Source organism: Myripristis murdjan, chromosome 5 (genome assembly GCF_902150065.1).
Source record: "Myripristis murdjan chromosome 5, fMyrMur1.1, whole genome shotgun sequence".
In the NCBI taxonomy this organism is placed as follows: domain Eukaryota; kingdom Metazoa; phylum Chordata; class Actinopteri; order Holocentriformes; family Holocentridae; genus Myripristis; species Myripristis murdjan.
This window is the reverse complement of record NC_043984.1, coordinates 20,031,691-20,053,071: the sequence shown is the minus strand read 5'-3', so window position 1 is coordinate 20,053,071 and position 21,381 is coordinate 20,031,691. Positions and strand designations below refer to the sequence as shown.

Sequence of the window (21,381 nt, the reverse complement as noted above, 5' to 3'; positions counted from 1 at the left end):
CTGGATATTTTACGAATTTAATTGGACATTTCACTAATTTACCTAAGTGAATTATTATGAAAACGGCTACACAGATTCAACCAAACACACTCAACATCTGCACCCACACCCATCCATCCACCTACACACACGCGCACGCACGCGCGCACGCACACACACCATTGCTTTTTGCATTTGTGCATGTCCGCCGTTGGAAGGCGAGCCCATGTGTGTTAGAATGACGTGAAATGTCAGAAATCGTGCCGTGTTGCTTTTACACTTGCCGGGCTCCTGCATCGACGCAGGAGCTCCATGATGCTGCTGCGTGAGAGTGTGTGAGTGTGTGTGCGTGTGTGTGTGTGTGTGTGTGTGTGTGTGTATGTGTATGCGTGTGATTGACCGCGGTTACCAGGAGTCCTGACAGCGCGCTGCGCCCACAACATTGCTGCAGGGGAGCGTCCGTCCATCGGAATTAGCTTATGGGGATGTACTGCTGATGATTTTGTTTACCGGTGCATCTCTAAAATTAAACTGCATTTGCGAGATTGATGCAAAGATTTAAAGGGAGCGACCCCCACCGAGGCGGTAGGTGAAACAGCTTACGTGCGTCTTTCATTTGAGGTGAGCTATTGCCTGTTCATAGAGCTGATTTGTCTGTAAGAATAGGCCTAAAGCTAAGGCTGGATATCTTTAGGACGTCATATTTGACGCTATTTTGGACATTAAACGAGCCCTAGACGATATTTCTCTGCAGATTAAAAAAAAAAACGACACCTTTTATAAGACAGGCTAATTAATTGGTTTCCGGGACAGGCTTGCAAAGGCAGTATGTTTGTGATCAATTTTCTCCAAAAATCTAACGGTATAACGGGAAGGCAGAGCTGTGCTGGCAGATATATTTAGATATATATATTTTCTCCAATATTGTTCACCACCTGCAGGCCTTTCTCAGAGTGGCTGAAGCTGCTACCAGGCGTTTCTGCCCGCTGCACTGGATTATTGCACAGATGATTGCATTACTTTGACATTATTCTTATGTGTAAGTGATCCTGGGTGGTAGGGAAGAGTAAGTGATGGGGAGCGACTGGCAAAATGCGGCAGTTTTATAAAGCCATAATTTGGATGGATACAGAGGAGGCAGCAGAAGCATCACGCACTTCGGGAGGGACTCAGTGGGCCATACATGTCTACCTCACTCCTAACTTCCTCCTAGCCGCATCCTCAGCATAATTCAAGGATACAGCACAATCTGAAGATGTCCTGAGTTAGATTTAATCTCGCACTTCTTGCTTGAATGGCCAGGATATGGAGCCCAGCCATCCCAGCTCACCGTCAGTACAAACACAAGTTTTACTCATCATTTCGGGCTATAGCCTGCTGGTTAAAGCCATTTGCAGGGCCATAAGGCTGGGCATAAACTACAGTCCCTATTCTCACAGGCTTAGTAAGACATATCACGCCTTGACTCAGCTAGCCTGTCTTGAATCAGCACTTGTATGGGATATAACTTATTGTTTTAATTATATGAGATTTGTTTCTTTTTATGTTGGCTAGAGCTTATGTGTAAATGTGCTATTTATGCTTTGGTTACAACATTGTCATTATTTGAAAGTAACGGTATGAACAGTCGGGACTCTGGGTGGGGACACAATTGCATAATTATCTCATCTTAATTTATTTTGTCCAGAGATGAGACCACATGCCATGTGCTGCTGTGAAGACCAGATCTCACTTTTTCTCCTGCATCTGCTGCTCCTGTGAAGAAAGTTACTTAAGGGACTCAGCTACCCACTTTCTGAAAAAATCCACTAGTGAGTTCGGTGAACAGTGAGCTGGTCTTTTTAATGCACACTCGCTGTACATTGCAAATGGCACAGGGCAGCGCTTTTCAACAAAGCACTTTGAGGAACCATTTCCTCTGAGTGATGTGTAAGTGCTTGGGGTCAGAACAGCCAGCTGAGCGCTAATGTTTATGGTCTTTCCCTCATTGATTTCTTCCAATTGACCACACTATGGTGGTCATGCCCAAACCTTATGGGATTTCCCTTGGGGGCTTTAAGACGACGCAAGCAGCTGATGAAGTTTAGTCTGCATGCATGAAGGTGGTTTTGTGCAGAGGATAATTAATTTGTAACTGCTCTGTGATGTTGTAATCTCTTTTATTCCATCTGTGTCAGTTAGTACAATTCAAATATTCACATGACTGATGTTATTTGTCCGCTCTCCTTATTTGTCGCTGTTTTCAGATGGGGGAAGCACTCACCCATACAAGTGCACAATCTACATGGTTTATGGAGATGCAGGTGCCTACAGAGGAAGACCTTTCATTGACTGGGTAGAGGCAGTGGGGTATATTTTCTCCCTAAATACTTTTAAAGCATGTACGTAAGGCTGGAAATTAAAAATAATAATAACTCTATTCATACAGCACTTTTCAAAACAGAGTTACAAAGTGCTGGACATACACAGAGTAAAATAATGGATGAATTGAGAAAAAGACAAAAATGCCAATTAGCAGGACAGGTTAGAAATGTAAGATATGCAAATGTAAGTTGTGATTTAACTTCTATAATTTAAACTGAGAGATGAGAAGTTGAAGCACTACACTATCTCTTTGCATATAAGAGACTTCCAGACAAAAAGAGACTTCCATATAGAAATTCTATTTTTCAACATATAGTTAAGGCATCAAACAAATAACAGCAATTGTCTAGTCGCCTGTGCATTATCTGTGCAGCTCACCGTTAAAACTGAAGTCCTGTCAGCTTGTCAGCGTGCTGCAATGAAGTTCTTCATTAGTTAAGAGAACAGCAAAGCAAAATATATTGATTATTATATGCTCTCTCTCTCTCTCTCTCTCTCTCTCTCTCTCTCTCTCTCTCTCTCTCTCTCTCTCTCTCTCTCCCTCTCTCCCTCACACACACATACACACTGACACATCACCACTATTACCAGCTAAGAAATTGTCCAGAAATTGTACGAAAATAGCGTTGGAGTTTTTCAAGATGGCTGGAAGGTATAGATGTTTGCCGGCAAGGTTATGGAAACTGGAACATCAAGTTTCAAAGTAGCAGAGAAGATGTGATGGGGGAGGTAGAGAGGAAGTGAGGACAGAGGAGTAGAGTAGGTGAGGCGAGGGGAATAAAAGGGAGGAGAAGAGGGAGGAGGTAAGAGGAAACCTGGGGACCAAACAATTGAAGTGGAATTTTAGAACTCTGACTTTGTGTCTTTTTTCTCAATGCAAATTTGTTAACTTTAAAATTGTTGAGCATCACTCTTAAATATTAATATTGGGCTAGTAACAATACTCTTTCAGGCTAGTGCCACAAACCATTATGCTCCACCTCTGAATGTATGATGATTTTAAGTACAATGTGCAGCATCTTATTATTATTTGTTATTGGCAACTTCATTTTTCTCTCTCTCCTGAGAATAAACAGTTGAAAAATCTCATGAATAGATGCACTTCGAGAGCAAGAAGTCCTAATACCTAATGATGGCTGTTATCATCTCTCTGACCTTGTGAGATGCCAAGGGTGTTTACAACGTTGCACAAGTAATGGAGCCATCTCTGGCCTCAGACTACCATTTTATAACCCATATGGGAAGATTTCTGTTGCTATTGATTTGACATTTAGAACTTTCTCTACTGTATGAGGGCAGCTAATTGTGGTGAGAGAGAAATTTATGATCACAACAGTGAACATTTCAGTTCTTGGGAGGTACCCACTGGAGCCCCCTAAAGGGCCTTTGGGGGTCCCTAGAAAACACTGATAATGTGCTAGATACCATCTTCTAGATTACTTCATTAGATAAATGGTTCTGCATCCATTTGCTTTGTGCCTCCAAGTGAAATATCCGGAGAATACTTTACAGCCCAGTGCTGAGGTAATGAGATAATCTCTTGCTTGCTTTTCTGCTTTGTGGCAGGTTTTAGGATGCGCTCTCTGAGGAAGACAGTGTTGCTGGCCATCTTGGTGTCGGTGGTGCTGGTGTTGGCCCTCCTCCACTCCTGGCCCACCCGGGCCTACACCACAGTGGATGTGTGGCAGCGACCGGGGCCAGTGGTAGAGAGGCACCTAGAGGAGAGACTGCCAGAACCAGACCATCGACTGGGCAACATCCCCTATCGCTTGAGGGAGAGTGTGGCAAGGTGAGAGTAAGCAAGAGCATCATTTATCCCGTACCACGCATGAAACCAGCTCACAACAACAGAACGAAGCCAAGACTGTCTGAAGTAACTGATTTCCTTACATATGTGTGTCTATTATGATTCCCCCAGTCTGCTTGCACGTAATGGGTGTGTATGCGAGGGTGAGAGTGGGGGCGTAAACTTGCCCTTCGCCCAGCTCTTATTCCCACGGGTGTCGGCTCACCCACTGCACACTGCCTTTGAGGCCTCTGAGCTGGAGGAAATGAAGAGAAGACGGGCTAAGGAATACCAGAGTTTCCAGATGAGGTAAAGGTCAATGTAGAACAGACAAGTGAAATGATTAAGTGATCGGACAAATATTCAGTCGCTGTCAGATCAAAAGAATGGTGATGGAATGCCATCTCATCTTATTAGTAAAACACTCGGAATATCATTATAATTCAACATGATGTGTTGTATCTAGCACCTGATCTTGTAAACCCAGTTGTCTCATGTTTACGGTGTAGCTAAATCTTAAATCGGCTCCAGATCACTCAAAGTAATAATGAAGTCAAGAAAATTCCTGTCTTCTGTACACAGTTATGAAATGTCTGCAGTTATGAAAGCTTTTATCCAGGTTTGGCTTTTTCTGACCCCGCAGGTCTCAGACCCCTGCAGATGTACTAATAGTTGCAGAGGCCAACAGTCCATTACAGTATCCAACACAGGGAGTGGAGGTGCGGCCCCTGAAAACAGTCCTCATCCCTGGTAAGGCTCCAGATAGGAAGTGTAACATTCTGAAATAATGATTTGTAAAATTAGATGGCAGCAGAAAAACCTTGCCACATAAATTAATCATATCGCCGTCTAAGTGCTCAGGTGGGGTTGGGTTTGGCGAGGTGTACGTGAATAGACTGGGTTAAACTACACTGATGTAAAAGCAAATTAGATTAGGTATGTTTTGAAACAGAGTTGCATGATTGTGAGTGTCATGTTGTGTTTTTAATTCACCCCTCCAACTCTCATCTGTTTCTTTCCCTCTCACTCGTCCCGCATCCCTCCTTCTCTTTGCCTTTCAAATGTGGAGGTTTAAGGGAGTGTGTTTGTGATTGTGTCTGCATTGTGTGTGTGTGTGTGTGTGTGTGTGTGTGTGTGTGTGCCCCACAGCTGGCCCTGTGTTCTTTTAACAATGTGCAGCTGTCCAAAGAGGGTGATGACATCACCCTCTTTGAACATTGTGCCATTTGTGTGCGTTGGGAAACGAATCACAAAGAAGTACTCAGAAACTATAAAAAGTATCACACAGACAAGAAGTAGGGCATGCGCTGAATGCTTTGATGTATTATGTCTAATGTCTCATGTCTATGCGCTGTAAAAACTGCAGAAAAAGATGTGGTCTGTCCTTTGCAAGAGTTATGGTAGCGTGCTTACTCTCACGAGTGCATTTATTGTCTTCTGTCTGCTGACAGGAAGTGGATAAATAATGTGTTTGTGGCAGTACCAAAAATAAGCCCTTAAATTGTAATCATATGTATTCATTTTCAGGGTTGGCCTTACAAGATGCTCCCAGGGAACATTACTCAGTAAGTATTTCACAATGTTTGTCTTTATTTTTAGTTTGCCCTATCATGTGAAGCAATGCTGGTTTATGTCAGCATATTGTTAAGTAGACAAGTAACCACTGACCCCCACTTTGATCAGTACCATGTGTGGCAGCAGGATCTAAAACACCCATTGTCGACTAAAAACAGTTTTTCATTCACTTAATATGGTAGAATATAACAGATCGCTAAACAAAGGGATGTACTCGGCTACAATGCCGAGCAGCCGTGGTCTGGGGGGAAGCCAGTGTGGCCCAGCGAGTGAAAAGTGAAGATGTTGTTCCTCAGCTTTCAACAAACCTTGTCACACAATTTGGGAAACCCTGGATAACATGGTGAAATCCTCTCTGTCAATATTTTGTGGTGTTACGCTAAAGTGGGAAGTTATATTATTTTTTGTGCTGTGGCATGCCCAGTGTCACACCTGGTTTTGGCTGAACAGCATAAAAAGTTAATCTGGGCCGTGTTCACGTAGTAAAATGTTTGTTTGAACGGAAATGGTGGTGCATTGAACAGCCTATAGTGTTACACCAGCATAATTGAATCCATTGTGCACACTGTCTTTTTAATACTGCGGGGTTTATATACACTTTGCTGCTGATTGGGTAACAACTTTGATACACCCACCAAATGAGAGAATACATACCTCAAAGCCCCTTGCACACTGTTTCACACTGATTTGATGAACAATGTTGTTTAATTTGGAAACCGCAGCAGAACGGTGCACACTGTTTGCAGGAGTGAACCTGCTGCTGGTCTTCCATGGCTCGTGACATACCTGACCACCACCACGTTCCCTTCTGGCCAAGGGGTGTGAAAAGTTCATCACCTCTTTCTTGGTCCATAACCAACCTTCCCACCAAATTTGTTGGGAATGCAGGTTCCAAATGGAAAGTGTCCATTTGGAAGTTTGGAAGACAAACAGATGCAAACCAATCCAGCCAAGTTCATCGGCTGAGGGACAAATCTATGCCTTTATGTTAACGTCTATCATCTATTGTCCTTTAATCCCACCTGTTTTCTTGCTGTCATAGGTAAACATCACTGCCACTCTGGGAACGCTGAACCTGGCAGCGGAGGTAGATGGGGTGAAAGTGAAAGGAGATGGCGAGATGCACATGACCCTGTCCAGCAGCCTCCTACCCAACCTGAATCGACAGCTGCAGTTTGTCACCTACACTAACACACTGTTCCACCCCAGCACTGCAGACACAGGTGAGGCCTCGCTCCTCTGCCTATTTTGGGTGCAGAGCACTGTCCAAAATTAACTTTTGGCTCACCTAATTTTCACTGGCCAAGTGGACGACAATACATTTTTCACAGAATATGCCACCCAGTTGTATACAGAATCAGGTGCTGTGTGGGTAGATTAAATTAAAAGGTGTTTCTTTTGTTTTTAATGTGATGTGCTTCATTTACACTTACAGGTATTTTTTGTCTTCATCTTCCTTTTTTATTTTGCTCTGCAATGTGTCCCCAGAGCCATTGTTTTGCTTTGATGTGCTTGGCTCCTGGTCACCATTGCTCAACAGGGACAAAGTTTAAGAACAGGCAAAGACTAAAGGTTGTATGTTACTGCCTGATTCAGATGTCAATGTCTCAAAAATTAGTGACGCTGCCAAAGAGACATTATACACGCACTTGGCAGGTGTTAATTTTACAACCTGGTGCAGAATATAAATGCTAAAGTGGATGATACAAAATTTGGGAGAGATTTGGGCTATGAGATGAGTCTACATGGTGGTGAACGATCCTCATTAGTTGGTGTGTGCTTCCCTGGACTGCTAATCCACAATACTGTCTTTAAATCTCTCCATTCACTTCTAGGCAAAAAGTATTTTTAGCACCTTAGGAACACTAACAAAGCCAGTTATGTCAACATAAATTAACAACTCCTGGTACCCTTTTGTGTGTAATTTCAATTATTTGTGAAAGTGCAGTTTAAGTACTATGCGGAGGTCACCTGCAGATGCTACCTGCCGAATGTACTTTCTAATTCAAATAGGAGAATAGCAAGAAAAGAGCCATATAATTTCCTCAAAAACATAGGTACTTTTTTGATTTTTGTTTTTTATATTGGCATAATCTGTTTTGTTCGTGTTTGATTAATGCGCTAAAAATGTACTTTGGCATCTGTTTTTCTGTGCTATGGAAGTGAATGAAGTGCACACAGTGTTGTGAATTAGCATCCCTGAGGACATGTAGCAACTAATGGGGAAATTCAAACACCATCTGGACTTAAATAATGCCCACATAACTAGACAACACTCTACCAAAGTTCAGTTTTGCTTAAAATAGATGCTGTCAAATCTTCACAGGCAGCCAGACAGGCAGGCTGCTAGGAGTCCTTTTTTAATTGAAAAGGGTTTGATATCTTTAGAATAATCAAAGTCATTGAAACTATTTTTTGCTGTCTTATAGTGCAATTTGAGACAGAAGGACACCAAGCCATGTTTGTCATCAAGATCCGTCATGGTGTAACCCCCAAACTCTACAACACAGGACCCAAAGGAGGTACAACATGACAACATCTGCAGTGCCCTTGAGCAAAGTCAACTCATGCCATCGTATAAATACAGAACAATACACTTGTTTCTTCTTAAATTTGCCCTGGTGTTTGCTAAAAATCTCATTTTTTTCCCTCTAACTTCCTTTCCCTGCAGAATACAATGTCAGCGCCCTTGTTACCATAGCTACAAAAACCTTCCTACGTTATGATAAGCTTCAAGATCTTATCGACAGTGTGAGAAGATACTATCCTACTGTAACCATAGTAATTGCTGATGACAGTGAAAATCCCAAAACTGTCTCTGGACCCTACATCGAACATTACATTATGCCTTTTGGAAAGGTATGGATGTACATTGTAGTGTATGTTGTATCATTTCAGTGTAATATTGTAAATAACAATATAAAAACACATGTGCAAAGATTCACTCGATCAGACAGAAAATATGAATTCAGTCCCCAGCTGTTGCTGTTTATGTTTTTTGGATCTCAAGGTTGGTTTTCTGTGTCATAGGGCTGGTTTGCCGGACGAAACCTGGCTGTCTCCCAGGTGACCACAAAGTATGTGCTGTGGGTAGATGATGACTTCATCTTCACATCCAACACCAAGCTGGAGAAGCTTGTGGATGTTTTGGAAAGAACCACTCTTGATCTGGTGAGGGACAAAGGATTTAATGTTTCCATGTAACTCAGAAATATGAGCGATTTCTCGACAACTACACCATCCCCATGTGGTTTAGATTGTTTGTGGTAATGTGGTATTCATGTGTGTCTGTGCAGGTGGGCGGTGCAGTGCGAGAGGCAACAGGGTATACTGCCACCTACAGACAGACCATATCCATCGAGCCAGGGGAGGACGATGGTGACTGTTTACACATGAGGAGAGGATTTCACCATGTTATCCAGGGTTTCCCAAATTGTGTTGTCACAGACGGGGTCATCAACTTCTTCCTGGCTCGCACTGATAAGGTTCAGCAGGTGGGCTTTGACCCACGCTTGGCCAGGGTGGCTCACCTGGGTGAGTCAGCACAATACCTCCCAAGGCTATAGTTTTTTGTTTTTTTTTCCCTCTTACCCTTAGTGCCCAGGTGCAATCAATCCATCCAGATAGTCCTTTGTGATTTGCTGAGTTTTTCCACATTTTTTCACACCTATCGTGGGTAAAAAAAAAAAAAAAAAAAATTGGGGGGGAGGGACTATTTCCTGGCAAAGAACACAAACTGCATCAATACCTATACTTTTTGAGGTGGATTGATACACTTTGCTGGTGTTCTTCTGTAGAAAATACATGACTGCTAGAAGTTCTGGCAGAGACTGGCAAGGTCACCACAGATTTGAAGGCTTGCCAAATCACACAAACTATCTGGATGGGGAAAATCGCTTCTGCATTTTGGGTGAACTGTTCCTTTAACCAGTCTAAATCAGTAATTGCAATTGTTCTAAGTAGTTAGAGCACAAATCAAAATTTGAACTGAACGCATAAGGTGATTAAACATACACTATTAAGTCATATCTCTAGTTGTTTTGCTGAATTTTGTTTTTGTATGCTCTGCAGAGTTTTTCATCGATGGCCTGGGTTCCCTCCATGTGGGATCTTGTGATGATGTCATTGTCAATCACGCAACCAAGATCAAACTTCCTTGGGTCAGCCAATCGGAGAGCGACAAGACTTACGCTAAGTTCCGTTACCCATCAGCCTCCTCAGATGCCACGCATACTAAAAATGGCCTCCTGTTCTTCAAGAACCGATTTCAGTGTTTGACTCACAATTGATTCCTCCTCTCCTCCGACCTCACCTCTCTCTCTCTCTACCAGATTCCTGCTCTTTCCTGAGTTGCCAAAGACGTTCTCCTCCAGTGTGTCCCGTCAGATAAGATTTCAGACCACCGATTTTTACACCTCCCCTTGACAACCTAGTCCGTGGTCTTTCAGCCGGCGCTGTAGAGAGACTGTGCCATTAGAGCAGCTTTAGCCTGTTCATTCTGTCCTTAACAATCATGACTGCACAGCTAACAGTCCCTCACTTATCTGTCCTTCCAGAGGACAGATAGGAAAGCTCAGGCTCTATCCTGGAGTGCTGACTGTAAAACAGTGAAAATACAAAGAATTAAAAGAACATTTTACAATCAATTGTAGTGCAAACATATCGTCTTGTTTATATACCTAGATCCAGTTGATTGCAAATCAATGCCATCGTTCTTTCTCTTTACTGGTAGCATAGCTCATCATACTCTTGATCGATTGACTCAAGGTTATGAGGAGATTGTGCTTGGTGTTTCTCAAATCTTATCTGGCAAGACCTTACTGAGTGATTCTGTTATTAGAGACCAAGACCTGAGAAAAAGCTAGAACCCAACAGGTGGCATGGAAAAGGAATCAATCATTTCATTTTCATACCGTTTTGAAGCGAGTCGAGGTACATGCGTCCTCTGTTCAACTTGCACTATGTTAAAAGACTGAGCTCGGAAAAGCAGTTGTGGCAGAATCTGAGAGTAAGGACTCACTATTGGCAAGGACAAGAGACACCTCCCAGAAAGTGACAATCTTGTAGACACAGGGCATAGGTACCCCTTTTACCAATGCCATATGAAGAACGCGTTTCAAACTTTTAACGTGTGGTACCTAAGCTCCGTGACTGGATGTGCCAAAGGTTTGGCTGCGGGTTTGGGGTGTGTTTACTTCTTATTTGTTAGTGGTATTGAGTTTCCCTTCCCTGACCCAGGATCCCTTGTGTTATTTGTGAGTGCTTTACAACTGATGAGGAGAAACTTTGCATCCCACCTATCCGGAGTCAGACCTGGTACTAGCTGATCTGGGAACAGCCTTGTTTTTGTCCTTGTCTTCTGCAGTGTGTCACTCTCCAGTTTCTTCAGCAAGTATCTAAGAAGAGGAACATTTCTGTCCATGCACGCCAATGAATGACACTGAAAGTGATTGCATTTGTACACGCTGCCTAACAGACAAGTTGGATTGACCAAAGTGCATGTATATATTTCCTCATCCTAACAGGAAAAAAAGAAGGGTGGGGGTGGTGGGCGGGTGGGGTGCACACTGAGACAGACTGGATATGGGTTGCACAGTTAGATCATGTAATGGAATAGGTGACACACGGTGCACGTTAGAGCATGGAAGGAAAGCTGAGCAGTGCGTCGTGATATTTTGGAAATGAGACGGTGAAGTGAGATCGTGACGCACCGAGGCTGAAAAATCACGTTTTCTACTGACAGCTCCTCTGTCAAGGGTCGTATCTGGGGGCGAGGACACACTCCTGCCTGAAGAAGTGGTTATGCTGTTCTTTTATACCATGGCCTTTAGATGGCGCCCTTGTATCAAACTATTGTTTCTTAAGTCCGACTTCAAAATGAGTTTTTAACTGTCATTTGTTATTAGCAACAAGGTGCCAGAGATTAAACTTCTGAATTTTTATTGATTGATTGATTGATTTATTTTCCTTTGTAAATCTTGAGAGGAATATTTTGAGACTATATCTATTTTGTGTGATGTTTCTGTCTGCTATGGGATTTTTCTTCACCAAAATGGGATGTTAGCTTTGTGGACTTACAGGGCCAAAACCTAACTTGAGATATAAGTCTTAGTTTCTTCATTTTGAAATCTATTTGAAACCATTATGTAACACCCTTGGCAACTGTGTGTTCAAAAATGCGTCTCATGTTAGTGTTGAACCAATCACAGGTATTTATTTATTTATTTATTTATTTATTTATTTACAGTGATCACTGTTGTCCAAACATTGATAAAGAAATGTGTTGTCTTGCTTGCTTCACCCAACAGTCACTGGTATGAGTCTTCTGCTCACAGCAGAACGTGCTGCATTGTTTGCTTTTTAATTTCAACTTTTGACATATTAAAACTGTGAAAATCAACATTCATTGGATTCCCTAAATGTGTGTGCCAAGCTGAGCACTGTGGGTGTGTCAGGGTGAGCCAGTGGTGAGAGAGAGCGCTGGGAACCAGAGGGTCACACGTTCAAGCCCCACCACAGCGAGTGTGTGTCCTAACCCTAACCCTAACCCTAACCCAACATATAAGAATCTGAGGTGACTGTCTGCTCACTCAGAGTAAGATGCTTCAGCCAAGAGCAACAGCAAAATGACTAAAACTTAAATGTACTGAATTACATCTAATGGCTGTTTGCCATTTTCTGACTATACTTTGCATTGGTCCTGCTGTTTCCTTAGTGCAGTCACTGATTTCCTCCATGCTCCTCCTCAAAAGGTTAGACTGTGACATATTTACCCACAGGACTCAAGCAGGCACATGAATTCCAGCTTGGCAGTAATTCTAATTTATATTACTTTCAGGTTTACTGTGTGATGTGTTTTAACTATCAGTTTTCCTGTCTTAAAAAAAAAAAAAGGCGGGGGTGAAACGCAATAGTTGGCGCTGGCATCATAAAATCTTGGATTCATATGATTGTTGAACATCTGTCATGGTAACATCGGTTCACTCGCAGTTTAACCCATTTGTGACTAATGGCAAACTCCTGCAAAATGTATTCCATGAAAAAGCGTTTTGTTTTTTGTTTTTGTTTTTTTTCATGAAGAAGACAAAGCAAATTAAAGCAACTAAAATCTCAAACGTTTCACGGACAGATTTATGTGAAAGAGGCTTAACTGTATTGTTCATTTTGCAACCTGATACTGTTACCCAAACGCAGCCCGTTTTAGCCCCCTGCCATTTAATGATGAGTGTGGCATTAGTGGAGCAGCGCTAAGAAGACAACAAAAGACTGTTTTTAAATGAGAAGCAGCTATTTAATTTTGCATATATTTATTTGAATTTTGGCCACAAGAGCCACCCCTTAACCTAAGAAGATTATTGTGATGAACACTATCAGGAAAAGGCATATTAAGTAAGAATAGTGATTGATCAGTCAGCTTAGTAAGTAGATCAGAGTAGTAACCTCAGAATGAGAAGCCAATTCACACTCCATGGATTTTTTCCTTATTTAAAAATACATCCAATTCCCACCAAGACACATTTTATGTCATAGCAGAATTGAAATGTAGTTGCCGGGACTGAAATAAAGGCCCTGCAGCACTGTGTGTGTGTGTGTGTGTGTGTGTGTGTATTTCATCTCAGTTTAAAGTGAAAGAGATAATTGTAAGCACTTCAAAGCCTCTCATCTGGGATCTGTGAGGTTGAGGATGAAGAGTGCTGATTGCAACAGGAAGTGTGAAGAGGAAACCAGCACTCTTTTCGCACCCAGGACACACCTGCACCCAGAATAACAAGGTCACACCCACTTGCACAGACTACAAACACACAAACACACACACACTGTCTTTCACTTTCTGTCTCTCTCTTGGGATAATGTAAGGTGGAGGTCAGAGATACATTCTGAATGGAGAGAAGTTGCATTGGTCTTCAGAAACAAACAAAAAAGACCTTTACTCCATGAATACAGAACTAAATTATACAAACAGAGCTAGCTTTTTTGCTGTGTCTGTGAGATGAATCCTAATTGGCATGTTCTTTTGTCAGACGCCACAGTCCAGCTGCTTTCACGCTGCCACCGGCAACATGTGTGAAAAAAGAAAAAATTTAAAGAGAATTTAAAAGACAAAAAAAAAAAATAATGATAATATTGATATAGAATTAAACTTTAATGATCTCTGTTAGAAGTTGGATTGTTGAAGCAGCAAATAGTAAAAGTTTACAGCAGAGAAAAACAATATGAATACAAACATGGCAATTAGGAGTTTTTGCAGAATACACAACTTACAATTTCAACTATAGAGCATGTAAATGTGATTTTAAAAAAATGTTCTGATTAGAGCATAACGGGGGTGTGCAAAATAATAGCAACTGACTTTAATGAAACTTAATGAGAGCAAACTATATACAATATGAAAAAAATGTATGTATATGCAACATATGGCAGAGGATATGAGAATGTGAAGTAAACAAATATATGAATTTACAGCATGTAAACAGGCAAATATGTGCATTATGTGCACAATAACAGGCCTGCAGAGGGCCATTCTTATGTACATAAAGGATGTACACTGTAAGACTCTGATGTAAATTTACAATGAAATCTGAACAGTAAATTACTGTATTACTGACATACAGTATCATACTGTATACTGCAATGCAATCTGGGAGAAAAAAAATATGATTACAGCAAATTACAGCACTTTAGGAGAATGCCATTTTTTACAAGATTATACTGTAAACAGCTGAGCATCATGGGAAGGTGAAACGTGCGGGAATTAAAATTGGAAAATCAACTGACATAGCAAGACCATTTTACTATCTGGTAAAAGTTGTTTTTTTTGCAGCTTGCATTTTATTTTTGCTGATTTCAACTTTGGTGCAAGTCTGCCAGCCAGTCTCTGTCACCACGAAGGCACAGTCACCGGACAACTTGCTCAGCCTTTTGTCACGGATGTTCGGAGCTGCCTGACGTCCTCCACGGAGTAAGTTAACATTAATTCACCATTTTTTTCTTTTCTGATTTAGATAGAGGATTTGAGGATTTCTCCAGTTGAATTTTCCGCCTTTTAGAACAGTGTTAGAACAAAGCAAAGTTTCGTTTTTGCAAGCTAGCTAAAATTAGAACATGTCAGCATTTTGTCACAAATTATATCAGCATTAAAAAACCACCGTTGCTTTGGCTGGAAGGTAATGTAGTAATATAGCAAGTCTAGCCTATAGTGCTTTGTGTGCCTGTTTCCACATGGATAAATAGAGCCGCGAAAAGTTTCTTATTTGCAAAGTTCTAGTTAGCTAAAATTGGTGCGTCTCAGCATTGTGTATTGCAAACACTAACTGTTGCTTTTGCTGGTAGATATTTTAACTTCTAATTTAGAAACGTAGTAAGTCTAAGTAATTTTATTGGCCTCATAATTAAATAAAAACAAAAGAAATTATTATGATTATTATTTTTCATTTTATTTTCCAAAATGTTTCCTTGTGAACTGTGTAGTCATAACTGTGAAACAAAATTTGCATTTGTGAGGCATATGAAAATTCATAAGAATGTCCGAAACTTGACCTTCAAATGTGCTCTACCTGACTGCAACCGCATATTCCGAAAAATAAGTGTTTTCAAAACACATGTGTACAGAGATCACCCAACTAAAGACCAAAGGGCATCAGATGAAAGTGGCTTTTTAGGGCAATGCACTGTTAATGACATAATGTCTTGTCATGTGGATTTTTGCACTACAAGGTGTGACAGTATTTCAAATTTACTCTCTCACTTAAAGGGACACATTAGAGAGGGCAGGGCAGTTTTTTGTCCGTTTAGAAACTGTGACAAAAGGTTCCATGTGGTGTCTTCATTTTCATCCCATTTATCAAGAACTCACAAACAATGCACTGTGAGAGACATTTCAAGCTCTTTGACCTCGGATAGTGGAGAAGTTATGCAGGCAGAGTGTTCAGGTGAACAAGCAGAGAACAAGGGTGTACAAGAGAGCGTTCTGGATGATGCTGATAGAGAGGAAGAGCAATCAGATATTTTTCCTGAGTGTGCTGATGAATCCCTCTTCTTAAACAGTTTGGCTTTATTTTACCTTAAACTGCAGGCAAAACTGTTACTCCCATCTTCAGTAATCCAGACAATTATTGAGGATTTACAGGATGTGCATGATGCCAGCCAGTCTCATCTATTTCATAAGCTCAAAGAGAAGTTGGTGACTCTAGATATATCTGAGGGTGATATAAATAACATTGTGGATGTCCTAAAATCAGAGGATCTTTTCCGGGCATGCAATATGAGTACATTAAAAACTGATAAAAGAAGAAAGTTGTTTTTTAAAAGTCAGTTCAGATACATTGAACCAGTTCCAATATGTCTCGGACAGAATGAATCAGGAAAGGAATGCTTTGCCCAGTATGTACCCATTGCAGAGACACTCAGGTCACTCTTTCAGTGTGAATCAGTCAGGCAACAAGTGCTTGCCCATAAGCAGCAGGTGTTTTCTCCAACTCGACCAACAGACACACTGGAAGATATATGGGATGGTAGCAATGTTGCAGAAAATGCATTGTTTCAATCTGATCCAAAGTCCTTGGGCCTGATCTTGTATCAGGATGCCTTTGAAGTTGCTAATCCACTGGGATCAGGCAAAAAGAAGCATAAAGTTCTTGCTGTGTACTTTTCACTGGCAGATGTGGCACCACACAACAGGTCAAGTGTGGATCAAATGCAACTGGCATTATTATGTCGAGAGCAAGATTTTAAATACTTTGGTCATGACAAAGTCTTTGCCTCTCTTATAAGAGATCTGAAAGATCTAGAAGAAAATGGTTTGGTCATGTCCGATGGACAGGTGTACAGAGGCACGCTGTGTGCCATCGCAGGTGACAACTTGGGATCACACAATATTGGTGGTTTCAATGAGAACTTTAGCAGGAGTACTCACTTCTGCAGATTCTGTCATATTGATCGTGAAACTTTCGCTTCCTCCACCTTGGCTAAAGCCTCAATCAGGACACCTGAATCCTACAATGACCATGTGCAGCAGTTGAGTACATCAGGCTTAAAGTCATCTGCAGGTGTCAAATTTGATTCAAAATTCAATGATCTTTCCTTCTTCCACGTATGCCAACCTGGTCTACCTCCATGCTTAGGCCATGATCTGTTTGAAGGTGTTGTGTCATATGATTTAGCCCTGTATATCAGCCATATTATCACAAAGCAAAAGGAGTTCAGTTATGTAGAGCTAAACCGCCGTATAAATCACTTTCGTTACCTTGGCAGTGATGCCAACAACAAACCAAGTGATGTAAATCCTGAAAGTGAGAAACTAAGTGGGCATGCTGTGCAGAACTGGTGTCTACTGAGAGTTCTGCCAGTCTTGATTGGGGACAAGATTCACAACCCAATGGACAATGATGTCTGGCAACTGGTGCTGCAACTTAGACAAATAGTTGAGCTGATTTGTGCGCCAAAGATAACTGCTGGTCAAATAGCATATATGAAAGTTTTGATAGAGGACTATTTACAAAGCAGAAAGGGAAGTTTTCCAGATCAGCCACTGAAACCAAAACATCATTATTTGTCTCATTATCCAGACCTAACCATTCGCTTTGGCCCTCTTATACGTTTATGGACTCTACGATTTGAGAGTAAGCATACGTATTTCAAACAATGTGCTCGCAAACTGCACAACTTCAAGAACCTCTGCTCCACTCTTGCTGAAAGGCATCAGCTCCTGCAAGCTTATCTTAGTGCTGGTTATATCCTCCCACCATGTGTTGCCATTGAAAGAGGCACTGACTTTTTTGTACAGGACTACAGTGATAAGATACAAGAATCAGTTGCCTCTCTTAGCTTTCAGCCAACCAGTACTGTTGCAGCACATGAAGTTAATGTTAAAGGCACACTCTATAAAAAGAACATGTGTGTTATCCTGGAGAAAAATGATGAAGGACTTGTCTTTGGCAGGATTAAGTTAATTTTAATTCATAATGCCACTGCTGTCTACTTTGTCACAGAAAAATGCCAATCTGTCCGTCTTGTTGATCAGGGGGTTTATTGTCTCACAGAAAGTACATACTATGTCTGCACTGATCATACTACGCTACTTGACTACTATCCTCTGCCAGAGTATAATATGCTTGGCTTGTCAGTGATCTCACTCCACCACTCTTTTCCATTTCTATAGGATGCTTGAGCCTAGTGATGTGATCAGGGAGGGCATCCTCTCTGCACTTCCCAGTATCCCTGTCGAGTCACTAGGTTGTATGGTGGAGAAGTTGATACAGCAAGGAGTAGAGACAGAGGAAGACCTGCAGTATGTGAGAGAGCAAGACATTGAAGAGTTCATAAAGCCCATTCAGTGCAGAAAACTTCTGGATACCTGGAAACATAAAGGTATTTAAGGTTTCAGATTTCAGACTCTTATTTCCAAAATAATTTCTACATGATGACCTAAAATGATATAATTGCAATAACAGAAGAGCACATATGATGGGAAAATTCACTAAGAAAAGATGCAGTAAGAAAACAAAATCATATGGTAGAGAACATTAAATTTGATCAGATGAGATAACATGATGTGCAGAGATGTGCTTATGACATCACACCTTGATGAAGGACGTATAGCTTTTGCACAGAAATATAAGCATAGTACTAAGCTACAGAGATTGAGGCAGAAATTAGAAGAACATGCAGATTCACTTGGTATAGATTTGTTTGATGCCTGAAAAGTATTTGTATACCCAGCCCTGCACATGTTAGAATATCATGTGGCAAATGTGGAGATTGTATGCATACAACACGGAATAGGGTATTAATATTTTTGTAGTTAAAAGTGAAAAAGCATTGTGTATCCTGCAATAATGAGACTGACAGATGTTACCAGATATTGATCCATTTACATGTAATATTTCCCCCATTCTAGAGCCTGTGTCCATTTCTGTCCCACCAAGGCAGATGTCCACATGCATCCCACTGGACCAAAGCTCTTCACTTTCCAGCAGTCCCTTGTCCTCTCCTCCAGCGTCACCCTTGCCTGCAAAGGCAAACTGGCCTAACACTTTTCAAGTAAACTGGGACAAAATGTCCCCCAGTCTAAACACATGCATCCAGAGTGGAAAAAGGCCTTCACCAGCAGATAGGAGACAGATGATCCGCATACTCGTTGATGACATGCGGAAAATTGAAGTGAATCCAAGCAGAGCCCAGTGTCTCATCATTGCAAGGGACATAGCTCGACAGTATCCCCTGTCATTTATGGATACAATGGATGATGGAAGAACAACTGTGGGGGCAGGTTATGAATCTCTTCTGTGTCAAATAAAGACACGCATAGAACATTTAAACAGAAATAACACACTTTCTCGTCGCAGAGCATCAAAGAATGCAAATGGAACTAAACCACAGCGAGGACCTGCAGACACCTACGGTTGCACACAATGGCAGCCTGAGCTTCCACCTGAAGAGACAGAAGCATCTCTAGAAAATAAGAGACAAAAGCTGATGGAGCTCTTTTCACGTGAAGGTTCCTCAGGAATTGAAAGAGCAGAAGTGTTAAAACTCATGGAGATGACATATTACTTGCAGCGCAAAATGATAAATGCAAATCCTGCTCCAAGTTTGGAAGATGTGAAGCAGCTATGGCCATATTTGTTTTTCCCAAGGAGCATGTGCACTCATTTTGAAGTGCTGACAGATGTTTCAATTGTCCGAAAGATTGAGGCTTTTCTTGAAGAGCATGGCAGAAACATCATGGAGTTCTTCAAACAAAATCCAACAAATGATGACGTAAAGGCTGTTCTCTCCAGCACTGACTGCAGTGTGACTGTTTCAAACATCCTTCAGGTCCTAATGGCACACTTCAAGGAGCCGTTGGATGCCCTCATCATCCAAACTGATGTAAGATTATCTTTGTTTCAGTGTCTGTTTTAACAATGTTATAGTTAGACATTTTCTTTTTTCTTTATGCAAGTTCTGTTCCGTTATTCTAAAATTCCAGTCCATTGATTGTCAATCAACATGTATATGCAAGGTCTAATGATTCATTTTGGGTTTTTTTGCTTTTTTTTTTTTTAAGGTGTCTGCCACACCAGCCATTGTGCAGTTGACTGTCACACTGCCTGACACACCACGCTTGATTGTGGCTGGTAAGTACAGTATCTGTTTTTGAACGTGAATAAAATATTGACAGCTATACTCATAGTTTGCTAAATCAGTTTGTTAAGTAAAGGTTACACATGTATGTTTTACAGGATGCCCTCTTACTAGCCTCTTACCTCTTAAGTAATTGTGTTCTCTATGCAACAAACAAACTTAGCCAATGGCAATTGAATATTTAAGTCCATTTGTCATTAAGGCCAGTTTTATAATAAATTTTGCTGGAAATAAATCTAATTTCTAATATCTCACAAAGCAAAAAACACACAAACCAAATTAAATTACTTTACTGGAACTTCACATGAGATTGTTTTTTACAATACCTGGCAAAAAAGCAAATGCACCCAAATACTAAAGTAAACGTGATTCAGTATTTTTCTGTTCAGCATTTTCAGCCCACCTGCATTTTTGGATTTAGTTTAACAAGTTTAAACAGCAGATGGAATATAAATTATTTATTAAACAACAACAAACAAAAAGCATACTTAAGATTGAATGTTTATTGTTTTATTTACAGTTCTGACTGTTATATCCTATCTTATAGTACAACTATCGTATTGTCCTAGTCAAACATATACTTTTTTATATTGTCAGACTCAAATTTTAAGCAACTGACTTACCATACTTGTCATACAAAAATAATCAGAAGAGATTGATTCCATTATTTTTGTTATTTCTGTTCACTGTTTCTAACTTGTAATCTTTTTCTTAGGTCCAATGACGCAGTCGAACCAGCGTTGGATGATGAGTATAGAAAAAGTGGTGCTATGTGAAGGAACGTCCTTTGTGCTTGGGCTTGCTGTAGTCTTCTCCTCCTACTACAACTTCAACCTACACTATCAACATGATGCAGCGTGCACGCTGGAATTCATTCAGAGGTAGCTTCTTTTTCACATATACTGTACCACAGAGCTTGACTTGATTGACTTTTCTTCACACAACACCATTGTCCAATAACCTGTTGTGATAGCCAGTGGTGTTTCTGACACAAGAACAGCAACTACAAACATAACTACTGCCTCTATTCATATTGTTATGGCTGATACTCCTTTTTAACACGGTTCAACATTCTGCATTACTACTTGTACTGAACATGCTCTTATCTGACATGTCACACTCATAGACCGATATCACTAGAAAGAAAAATATTTTTGTCTTTCTCTATTGTTTTTCAGAAGCTGCATTGACATCAATCCTGAGAGGGGCACAAAAGCAAGCCGTGAGAAGGTACAAAGCAAGAAAAGCGGCAAGATGGTCCAAAAGAAGCCATCATCAGTGAATCCGCATGTCAGCACACTCATCAAGAAGATCAGTGACTTCAAGTGGGACTTTGTGTGATCTTGCACGCGCGCACACACACACACACACACAACCCTCTATCTCACCCATCCACTCATTTAAATACTGTGTTCACTTACTCACTCACTGAGTGAGTGAGTAATGTTTAGAAAAATTGTTGCATAATTGTTTACTGGTTTACTGTTGACTTCCCTATGCTACACTTATGCAAACTATGCTCCTGGTTTGTTAAAACAGTTTGATGTTACTTT

At 40.9% G+C, this 21,381-nt stretch overlaps 2 protein-coding genes across 3 annotated transcripts; both read left to right on the top strand.

Moving 5' to 3' along the window:
• Positions 1–374: 374 nt before the first annotated feature.
• On the top strand, positions 375–12,819 carry b4galnt1b (beta-1,4-N-acetyl-galactosaminyl transferase 1b). Of its 2 annotated transcripts, XM_030051120.1 has the most exons (13): positions 375–600; positions 1,667–1,790; positions 2,226–2,328; positions 3,910–4,132; positions 4,262–4,438; positions 4,773–4,879; positions 5,657–5,694; positions 6,747–6,927; positions 8,134–8,226; positions 8,376–8,563; positions 8,735–8,875; positions 9,001–9,238; positions 9,776–12,819. In XM_030051120.1, exons 4-13 carry the CDS (start codon positions 3,918–3,920, stop codon positions 9,991–9,993), a joined length of 1,596 nt encoding a protein of 531 aa, XP_029906980.1. In that variant the 5' UTR covers positions 375–600; positions 1,667–1,790; positions 2,226–2,328; positions 3,910–3,917; the 3' UTR covers positions 9,994–12,819. The 2 variants fall into 2 exon arrangements, with proteins under 2 accessions (XP_029906980.1, XP_029906981.1); XM_030051121.1 differs by lacking the exons at positions 375–600; positions 1,667–1,790; positions 2,226–2,328 and having other exon boundaries at positions 3,811–4,132.
• Positions 12,820–14,561: 1,742 nt separating this feature from the next.
• LOC115359266 (uncharacterized) lies at positions 14,562–21,169 on the top strand. The gene is made up of 6 exons (XM_030051638.1): positions 14,562–14,663; positions 17,862–18,070; positions 18,600–19,573; positions 19,752–19,821; positions 20,544–20,709; positions 21,007–21,169. The coding sequence occupies exons 2-6, from the start codon at positions 17,863–17,865 to the stop codon at positions 21,167–21,169; spliced, it is 1,581 nt and encodes a 526-aa protein (XP_029907498.1). The 5' UTR covers positions 14,562–14,663; position 17,862.
• The last annotated feature ends 212 nt before the right edge of the window (positions 21,170–21,381 follow it).